Genomic DNA, 10,411 nt, shown 5'->3' on the forward strand with positions numbered 1-10,411 from the left:
ACATACACACANACACACACACACACACACACACACACACACACACACACACATTATATATATATATATATATATATGTTAAACACACCTGAGTGTTTCGTATGATAGCTGTCGCTGCGGTTGACTGATATCTTGGACGTGTTGTCGTCCTCCACACCCTGCGCCGGTGACTTAATGGGCCGCATACCCAGCACAGCGGCGGACAGACATACCTGCACTGCATCGTCGACTTCTTCGCTAATCCGCACGTCATAGCTCAGCTGTGTGTATTGTGTATGTAAAGTAGCGTGATCATTAGTTCCGAGGAAGCAAAGTGCTCGCCTCTGCACCTGTGCCAGAAAACCAGGCCAAGCACTCTTCAGGGATCAGCCCATGTCGTGATGACGTAGCCTAAACCAGCGTCGTACTAATCAACAGTTGTCTACATTCTATTAGGCTGACACATACGACCAGGCTTTGTGAACTGACGAGGTGTTTCTCAGCACATGACTATATTGGCAGATAAAAGCAACTAACTCACACACTTTATGCACGCGCACGTCAACACATGCAACATACTTTCGCCATACAGCAAGGGGTCATGTGCCGTAGCTTAAAGCATACACCGTGCAGCAGTGAATTGCAGATAGAGGCCAGGCGCATGTTTAGATGCTTCTCGCTCTGGGAGTCCAGCACGAGCCGTCGCAACGCAGTGACGCTATTCAGACTAAAGGTCTCGAAATCTTTTAGGAATCCGGGCACTTCCTGTATGTAATTTAGTATGGGAGGAACTCACGCGTTATGGCATATTCCGACAGCAGAACCTGCGCCCATAAACCTCATCGAAAGGATCCGATAGTATCTCCATCAGACAGTTCACTGTAAACAACTAAACCTACCTGCGTAGTACACATCCAGATGTCGTGAGGCATGGGTGGCTCCAGAAGCACACCCATGCTGTCCTCATCGGTTTCGTCATCCACCTGTGCGGTTGTATCGGAGATAGATGAAGTGAGCCAGTCGAGTCTACTTATCCCCACCATAACCATGCACCAAAACCCCCACACCGCATGAAATGCGGACGAAATACTTGCGCTTTCAACAACAATCAGCGCCACAGCTCATCTCAGCAACATGAGTTCTACTCACCTCCACAACCGTCAAGCCCCTAACCGTCCCAGTCACGGTAGGTGCCCCATCCTCATCTTCGTCGCTGGTGGTGTTGTCGCTACTCGACGAGCTGCTAGATGTATCAATGACATCATCATTGTACAATGTGCTGCCGTTAGCCGTTCTCGTGTCTAGCTCCTCTGCCGCGTCATTGATTGCCTCGTGCATGGCCCATTCCTTGTCAGATTCGGCAATTGCCTTGGCCTTGCCTTTGCTGTTGGTATCAGCCCCGGAGCCCTGTATTGTAAGAGAGGGTATTGTGCGGGTGAGATTGTAAATAGACAGATGGATATGGATACGAATGTATTTTGTCACCATTCTCCAACTACGCATCTGGCTTGGCACTTGTTTGAGCGGTCATCCACTGTACTATTCAACGATTGTTAAAGGGCGAAGCACTGTACAAGGACATGCAATGCTAAGTGCATAATTCGCAAACTCTCAATTGTTACCTCATCACCAATCCCTGACATAAGTGTCGAGGCCATACAGACACCTTGTTGACACACACCAACACCCACATTCAACAACCAAACATCACACCTCTTTCGTGGGCAGCGATACAGTGGTCGACCGGACAGGTTGCCTGTGTGCCGTAGTCACCGGTGCGCTCAGATGCCGACCAGTGGGTGGCGTGGCAATGTCTCCCACATCTGGGCCATTGGCTCTGTATGTGCAATGGATATCTATACTATTAAGCAGTCATGTGCTCATTAAGGTATCTCGGCGAAGGGTATCTTCAAACCCACGCGAGTGTGAATATAAGCCACGATTTGTCTGTTCCGATCTATCTATATTTACATAAGATTGGGAGATGCTGACGGATCCCCCACTCTGATTCCTTTTGAAACCAGGTGTGTGTTTTGGAAGACTGAGCTATGTGAAGCGCACATTCACAGACGACACAGACGCTCACCTGTTGGGCGAATTCAACAATTGCAGTGGGTGCACCAGCGTTTCTTCACTCGCGAACTCGCTTTTGATACCTATGAATCAGAGGGACGAGAACAGAGTTACGGCGATCGAATAAAGGGTCATTTAATTCTACAGTTCGTATGCAGGGCTACTACATATGAGGTGCTATGAACACCAGAGTGGATGCGGAAGGCCCGTGTGAGTGATTGACACAGTTAGCTACGACTTTCGAGGAAACTATCTCACTATCGAAACGCCAGGGGATGAATGCGCATAATCGACAACGCGTGCATTCCCAAAGTACATAAGAATACGAACAAAGCTATGTTACGCAGTCAATTGAATCCGTTGGCTCAGCTGAGAGTTCTGAGCCCACGAACGTACTTGATTCATGCCCTCTCCGTGCTTCTCCACCGAGGACGAATGACTCGCGGGCGGATGCTGTTCGTCTGCCTACTTCATATCTGTCGACACCAGCGTTCTACGAAGAGCAAGTATAACGTCTTAAGAAAAACCAACTCGTATGGAAATATACGAGTACGTAAAGTACAGGGTGCAATCCGTGTCTTAGGGTCGTATCTGGCCGGTATATCTGGTCGGTAGGACAAGCATGACCGAATACAACGAGTATGGCGAGAAAGTCAAAGATTTATAAATACAACACACACGCACTCGCAGCGCAATGCCAATTAAGCACACGCCATTAAATCCATTTTGTACATGACTCATTCTGATCAAACTCACAAACATCTTTCACACCTCGTTCATGTTGGTTCTAGTCGTGCTCAGTTCCGCTATATCTTCAACTTTTGGCGTGTAAGTAGCTTGGCGAGACTCAGTCCCTGTACAGTTACAGAAAGACATTTCGGTCAGACAAATCGTTAATCAAATACACCAGCACCACCCGATAAATTAAAGCGTCGACAGCCATAGAATCGTGTGGATCACTCAAGTAGTTTGTATGCATTGCTGAACTGTCATGCGAGCAATAACTCGCACTCTATACAGTCAGAGCCACATACCCTCGACGAAAGAAGCTGGGGCAGCACTAGCCTTCCGCAGGTTCTCTCGATTCATCTCACTCACCAGCATGATTTGTTTTGCGATGTGGTTGAGTTTCTTATCTTCATCGTCAATAATCTACATCACGATATGTTCGTACAGTCACAAGGCGGGTTCTACCATTATGCAATTCAAATCATTGCATAACACCAGATGTACTCATCACACGAATGTGGCATGTGAGATGCTAAACATCCTACACCCCGTGTCGGGTTAGATTTAGCGGAGAATGCGGAATAATGGGAAGATATGGTACGTGTCGTAGGCAAGTTCCAACGCAACAACTGCAGTGCTGCGAAGGAGTCGTTCGGTTACACAGCCACAAATAACACATACGCGCGCGTGTTGTACACTGAGCACATCAATCAAGATCAATTGCACAGTGCACATTGCACTATCCACACTCGACACATAAACGTACCTCGAGCGTTCGCTCAATTTGGATTGCAGGTGGGGCGGGGAGAGCTTGCAAGTACACCGCAGTGCCAGCGGCCATAGCGATGATCAAACCATCGCCCACACTCAGTTCCATTCGCAGGCCGAATATGGCATTCATCCCTTTGACCTGTGCATTTGCGATGTAGACAGCAGTATTATGAGAGGGTGGCCGAATAGTCATCAATATCGAGGAGACGAACCACGACGACAAACGGTAGAGGAAAGTGTAAAGGACAACGGTTGGAAGCGAATAGTATTGTATATAAACTATATGAAATATAATCTGATATAAAAATAAAACTACAACTATCTGACTGAACAATGATATCCATTCAAAGGTGGCGTATACTCTGCAACCCAACAAAATCTAACAGTATATTTATATCTGGCCTCACAGAGCGTGCATATGATAGGTGAACCACCAGTCTACTTGTACCCTATAAAGAAACATACCGCATATATATACATATATACTATACACAGAAGGAAACATACGTTTGAAACTAGGCATTGACACTTATAACGGCGGTGGTGAACAGAAATACTGAAATTGCATACATTCACTTCAGCTAATTCAAAAAAAAACCCCCAATATAATAATACAACAAGAATACGCCTTCGAGTGTATGTACATTTCGTAGACACACAACATAAAGATACGAAAACGAGAAAAGTTGAGCGCACCTTTAACTTGTTGAGCAGCTGCGTATGCAGATCGTACTCCAGGAAGGGCAGTGCCTCACTGATTGCCACGGCTGTGTACTCGGGCTTCTCTTTCTTCTTGACTCGGCATACCCGCGCCTCTATGAGGTCTCCTGTGCCAAGGACATCGGCTTCGGGAGGCATTTCACTTGTGCATACGAGAAACTCTGGCACGGACCTCTTTCCACAAATATTGCAGCGAAACAGCTGGTGAGGTGTAGAAACGCATTTAGTGAACCCCTCAGAGCTTCCGTTTACGTACACCTAAAACATGACTCTCTTTACTTGGCCCTTCCAGACATTGAGTTGCTCTGCTGTACAACAAGACGTCACACATACACAAAGGCTGGACAGTATATGCCTGGATGTGGCAGCGAACGCACCTGTAGTGGGAACGGCAATTCACGCCGCCGATAAGGGATGTGCAGGAATTGACACGATTTGATTGCGCGCCGTTTGAGTGGTTTGGGTGTGACTGGGTTCTGGGTCGGCGTGTTGCTTTGTGGTCGTACTTGTGGTGTGCCCTGGTTCGTCACATGGGTTTCATCGAGCGATAGCTCTGGGACGTGTTTTGGGGACTCTGCGCCCGCTAGAGAAATCCGCGGGAGATCAGGTATAAATAGGGTCTTATGAGTAGCAGATGGGTCTTAGCAAAGGTGGTTGTCGTCATACACACACCAAGATTTCGAATTGTAGATTTGGTTCAGGGCGGCGTATATGATACTCTCATACGTGCAAAGGCAAGGCCGTTTACGCCCAAGGTAGGTGCTAGCACAGTACAAGACCGCATCGAACCCGTGTGGAATCGCATGCTCAAAGCGTGCTCCAGTAAATTAGTTTCGCTGCGAAGGGATGGTAGATTGAGCGCACATCCGCTAAGAAGGATGTTTGGAAATCCTAGACATCTTGCATCAACTAGTGCAACGCATGCTTGGCTGTCTTCTTATGATATATCCTAATCTCGAGGCCATACCTTTGCCCTTATCTTTTTCTTTGTCCTTCTCAGATTGCCTCATGGGCACCTGTGCGCCGTCCGTGTCCACTAAAGCAAAATTGGTGAGAATGTCCGAGTCCATCACACATGCCGTACCCGATGCCGACAGAATAAACAATTCGTCGTGTATCGACGAAACCTGATTCGAATAAGTAGTGTTTTCAGTTGAATATTGTCAACTGAAGTTCGTAGATATACATCACAGAATAGTACAGGATAGTGACTACTTCGGACGTAGTGGCTAAAGTCGGATGTCAGCATTCCAGACATCAGCCGTGTTGTTTTTTCCATTTAACTAAACGCGCGATTGGAGCGCATGGTGCGAATAAATTGTGTCTTTTGCTGCTCATGATATATCTTATATATATATTCTTCCGAATAAGCCAACCACCAATAATAATGAAAAGCACAGCACTGGCAAGGTCATCATGTGTTTCCCCAGCATCCAGACTAACAAAATAACACAGACCACAAACACGACTCCGTCCAGATAAATTGCAACGCAAACTCACTTCTCTATAGGCCAGAACTACGTTGCACCCCATGGATGTGGCGTGTGACTTGATCTCCTCACGGACCTCCATCCACCAACTGTCCCTCGTTTCCGACCCGTCTCGCTGCTTGATGGTGTCGAGGAGCTTGACGGATCGAGCACTGACTACCCCACCCATGCGAATGTTGACAGCACTTGGCAGAGATATGAGCGTAAGCAGAATGACATCCTGAAGTTGGACGTGAATTTTACGAGGTATGAGGTATACAGCAGTCTGTATGTTTGTTGATTAGTTCGCTGTGTGAACAATGGTTAAATGTACATCGACGGTCTCGAGAGAAATACATACTTTGACCCTTCATTCCCGACGTCAAGTTCCCTTAAACCTTTTATGCACTTCGTAGCCGGTCTTTAGGCAGCGTGACGATGTGTCAGTACCCTCTGCCTTTCCAATTGATTGGAATGCCAGACTACACAAAGTACCGAAAATTAACCGCTCTGCACATCCGTACCACTACAACCACCCCCATCACACCTATATACAGCCACCACAATACCATAGTACTAAATACTAGCAGTAGTCACACCTGACCCTTCGGCTGGCCTCTGACGATATCTCCGCCGGTGAATACTTTGACTGTTGGTTGGAGCGCTGCCGAGCTTTTCTCAGAGTGAGGAACCACAGCATCAGAGATGCCCGACTTCGAAACTGCGTCAGACCCGCCCTCTACTGTACTGGACCGTGCTGCGGGCTCTTCGGGTCGTAATCGGTGCGCTGTGCGCGAGTAAACGAGTCTTGAGCAATGGTCCACACACAGCTTCGGAAATGCGCAGTGAACGAGTGTAAGAGACTTTCGATTAAGATGGAAAAATAGGTGTATGTACTTTTCCTGCATGTTGTTGACTCGGTGGCGGATTTGAGCACATCGAACAATCAGAACGCCTTGATGAATATTGTAAGGGATAGTTATAATGTGACAGATACTAATCGCGTATTGGAGCTCATTAACACATCGTTTCACACCATACACTAGAATTTGTGTTGCAGTCAGTACGTGTGAAAATGAAACGACCTTAGTTCTTCAATCACTGTGTATAGAAGTGACCTGATGCCAAATCTCGGGCCCTGTGTTCTGATTGTATCTCGAACACTACGCAGAGATCGATTATCGACAATCGATATAACACAGAAAAAAAACGGCATTGTCAATGATTGTTTGTACCTTGGTGCTCACCATGTTCTGTCCCCGGAACGGCGGCGCCCGTTAAGTTTGCAGTTTCTTCAAAAGAGGCACTTTCAACAAGGGCGTCGTGCGACCGCAACTCCTTAACCGCGCTATTTTCTACAATTCCTGTATTGTTGAGTTATCATATTGCGATAAGTATAAGTTTTGTATCGGGTCGCTCAAGGGCCAGCGACAAGAAATGTTGGTGCGCAAGTCAGACCTTGCGCAGAAAGTATGCGCATGCTTGAGAGACGGCGGATAACCCTATATGAAGTTGGACATGACTTCCCATATTCACGGTTCGGCATAGTTACGCACCTCTGTTTTTCGAGGTGTTCGACAACTTTGTATTCATCTCCTCCGTATTGTCCGAATCGCTCAATTCACTTGACGTAGACCTCTTGGACTTCAGTTTCCTGTTCATGCTCTGAGACTTTACACCAAGTATACCCGAGAATGTTGTCCCTATTACCGGATCTGCTGTGGCCAACAGAAGGCAATCCAGTGCATTGAGTCGATATTAGTTTTTTATGCCTTTCACGACAACACATAAAAGACTCGCCAGGGGTTCACGTTTAACCCGGTATTCTCTACACGGCAAACTTTCTCAAAGAGACACATATCAAAACTAACACGCCAAATAAAACGGGGAGACAATCAGCACCGGGCCGGGCCAATTCACACACAGTGATTTACCTGAGCCATCATTTGTACCTCTTCGCTTCAGATTAGTAGGTGGACTTAGGCTGCCGTCTGTTAGTATGATCACGAATAAGTAACATTTCAGGTTAGATGACAGAAGACAAGATCGTGCGCCCTCAATCGCGAATCAGACCTATAGAGATAGTTGCAGTGGAGACAGTATACACACTGTCGGCGTGTCTAAAAATCTGACAAGTTTAGCTTGTTAAATAAACCACCTATATATCTTCAGATGCACCGTTTAATGTGAATAAACTTGCAGCTTAAAATCGTACGACATACCAAAGCTGGCAGTACTGTGACGAACTTGCGCTCCGGTGACCGCCTGAGACAGAGGCTGCGCCAGCGTGACTGCTGTCCCTATCCCTCGTACAACTAAGCCATATTCTTGCTCGATGTCAAAGCTCTGTCGGTTAAGAATCGACGATATCAGTGTCGCTTTGGGAAGAATAATGCGCCGACAGAGAATAGGCCACGCGTGGAAGACAAATATGATACAAACACACCTGCTGATACCCTACGACGGCATTTCCACCGAGTTCAAGGACTTTCAACCCCACTTTACGCTGTAACTCATTGCTAAGCTTCATGAACTGTCGCTGCCGGGCTTCGTTAGATGATCGTGATGTGCGGAAGGAGTCCTGCACACGCAAAGAAATAGTAGTAAGCAATTCTCTATGATGATTTGCTTCCAACGTCAAGAAATATATGCTGAGGTGTCAAAAGTACAGCCAACACCAACACAACTCATATCACCGCACTCACATTGGTTACTCCCCGAAGATGAAAAATGTGTGTTAAGATGAAATCAGTTTATCTCGCATATACCAACATCGATGTACTTATTCAGGCCATGACCATTGACCAATATATATGGACTAGAGGAATTGTTTGTCACATACCGCCCAGTGGTACTCAGGATCATTATCCACCACCAGCTCTTCTACAAACCCATGAATCGCCAAAGTTTTGTAACACTCCGGCAGTACACTCAGAGAAAAGATCTGCACACCTACGTCCAATGAGAATGGATTCACTTGAGAAACACCTGGAAGCAGACTGTGTCTGGGAAACTACAGTTCCAAATGAGTATCTTCGGATATATTTTGTTTAGTACTACAAACCGGGAAACACGAAGGAATGAATACTTTAAAACTCCAATGACCGTATGACTCGACTTGGCAATTTGTACATTTGTTAGGGTGTGAGGTAGAAAATGTGCCATGATTCTATTCTCTTGAACGTCGTAAAACCTCGGATATATCCAAATCAAATTCAGCACTCACATACCAACAGACGTGTCCCGGAATTGATTAGTATTGTTAAACAGATCCAATTTGATAACGATACTAACCTGGACAGGAAGATAAAACAAAAAATACGCTTAGTATGAACACCAAAACATATAGGAGCAGCATGCTGGTAAAATATCTAGTACATATGCAATGCCATATATGTTGTAGGCGAGTTACGGTTGTCGACGACATGTATCTATGTGATGTTGACAAACCAGGCGGGAAATAAGTAGTAATCTTCAACCGTATGAACTCTGAGCACCTCGAGACACAGTTTCGCAAGCCTGAGCCCATATTTAATAAGAAAGATCTGTAAGTGTGTCATCACATACCTCGCCTCTGATGCCGCGAATTGTGTCGTAAATAGGATACCAACCGGAAAGCTGACTGGGCGGATCCCATGTCAACAGAGGATTGAGAGACACATACACTTTGCCGATCGCATCATTGGCACTGATTGTGTCATAATCATACACCCTGCAAAAGTAGTCAAAAGGAATTAGAAAGACATGCGATTTTGTGAAGTGTATCCGCTCGCTATAGAATAAAACCACATAGCATCTACCTATTCTTGTAGTGATTGATCAACTACGCATACTTTCAATGCACTCTTCAACTTTAGGGGCTAAAGAAAAGATTCAGAAGCTAAAACAGGAAGTTAGAAACGACTCCGAATAAAGAATGCAAAATGCCTGGCTCTCGATGGCTTTATATTGGCGAAAATTCAGCTCTATAAAAGCTAAATATATAGTCAAAGAACTGATTGGATGGTGGTACGCATGTACACTGTTTACCTTCTCCATATCGACTAATATAGCGCAATCTAAACCATCGACTTCTGAGCTGAGATAAAAATTCAGTTCGATTGTTGTAGATTAAATTCGCATGAGACATTGTATTCTTTTCAGGTACACCTTACAATCAATACGACAGATATACATCGAGCGAATTCATACTTGATCTCCAACGATTCATCCTGCAGCTCCTCGTCACCAAGTTCAAATCGGAAATCTGCATTCCATACCGGACTAAGGGTTCGTCTACCGACGCCTGTATAAATTCATAAAATTGTCACTTTTAGCCAAAAAAGGGTAACTTCATCGTACACATGACAAACTTGTGCAAGGACTAAGAACACAAGAACATAAAAGGGTAGTAATTCGACCTCATCTGTTGCGAACCGAGATTATTGCAAATAGAAACTGTACATACTATTGTATGATATGAACACTGTGATCACTTCTACCCAGTTATATACGTATAACAACCAGCTCATCGAAATCCTATGAACACATCAATCTAGATACACTAGGCTGTGCAAACGAGTCACGCATAGACACATTAGCTTGCCCGCTTAGATACATGGCGGTATGTAAAGTTGAGCATGGTCAGAACTTTTGGGGGACACACACACACACACACACACACACACACA

General features: G+C 45.6%; 1 protein-coding gene across 1 annotated transcript in view; it reads right to left on the reverse strand.

Moving 5' to 3' along the window:
* Window positions 1–10,032, reverse strand: part of SARC_10285 (hypothetical protein) — a gene marked incomplete at its 5' end in the record, with an annotated part of 13,912 nt that extends 3,880 nt beyond the window's left edge. Inside the window, 24 exons of the mRNA XM_014295680.1 lie at window positions 89–260; window positions 559–744; window positions 879–962; window positions 1,129–1,386; window positions 1,693–1,816; window positions 2,066–2,135; window positions 2,449–2,545; window positions 2,824–2,906; window positions 3,087–3,204; window positions 3,548–3,691; window positions 4,249–4,473; window positions 4,650–4,855; window positions 5,240–5,399; window positions 5,773–6,027; window positions 6,341–6,528; window positions 6,977–7,105; window positions 7,298–7,456; window positions 7,676–7,732; window positions 7,964–8,087; window positions 8,188–8,322; window positions 8,584–8,693; window positions 8,972–9,035; window positions 9,309–9,453; window positions 9,933–10,032. Of these exons, the coding sequence (XP_014151155.1) occupies window positions 89–260; window positions 559–744; window positions 879–962; window positions 1,129–1,386; window positions 1,693–1,816; window positions 2,066–2,135; window positions 2,449–2,545; window positions 2,824–2,906; window positions 3,087–3,204; window positions 3,548–3,691; window positions 4,249–4,473; window positions 4,650–4,855; window positions 5,240–5,399; window positions 5,773–6,027; window positions 6,341–6,528; window positions 6,977–7,105; window positions 7,298–7,456; window positions 7,676–7,732; window positions 7,964–8,087; window positions 8,188–8,322; window positions 8,584–8,693; window positions 8,972–9,035; window positions 9,309–9,453; window positions 9,933–10,032 (3,393 nt within the window). The remainder of the gene's footprint in view (window positions 1–88; window positions 261–558; window positions 745–878; window positions 963–1,128; window positions 1,387–1,692; window positions 1,817–2,065; window positions 2,136–2,448; window positions 2,546–2,823; window positions 2,907–3,086; window positions 3,205–3,547; window positions 3,692–4,248; window positions 4,474–4,649; window positions 4,856–5,239; window positions 5,400–5,772; window positions 6,028–6,340; window positions 6,529–6,976; window positions 7,106–7,297; window positions 7,457–7,675; window positions 7,733–7,963; window positions 8,088–8,187; window positions 8,323–8,583; window positions 8,694–8,971; window positions 9,036–9,308; window positions 9,454–9,932) is intronic.
* Window positions 10,033–10,411: the final 379 nt, after the last annotated feature.

Source organism: Sphaeroforma arctica, assembly GCF_001186125.1.
Source record: "Sphaeroforma arctica JP610 unplaced genomic scaffold supercont1.1196, whole genome shotgun sequence".
Classification (NCBI taxonomy): domain Eukaryota; class Ichthyosporea; order Ichthyophonida; genus Sphaeroforma; species Sphaeroforma arctica.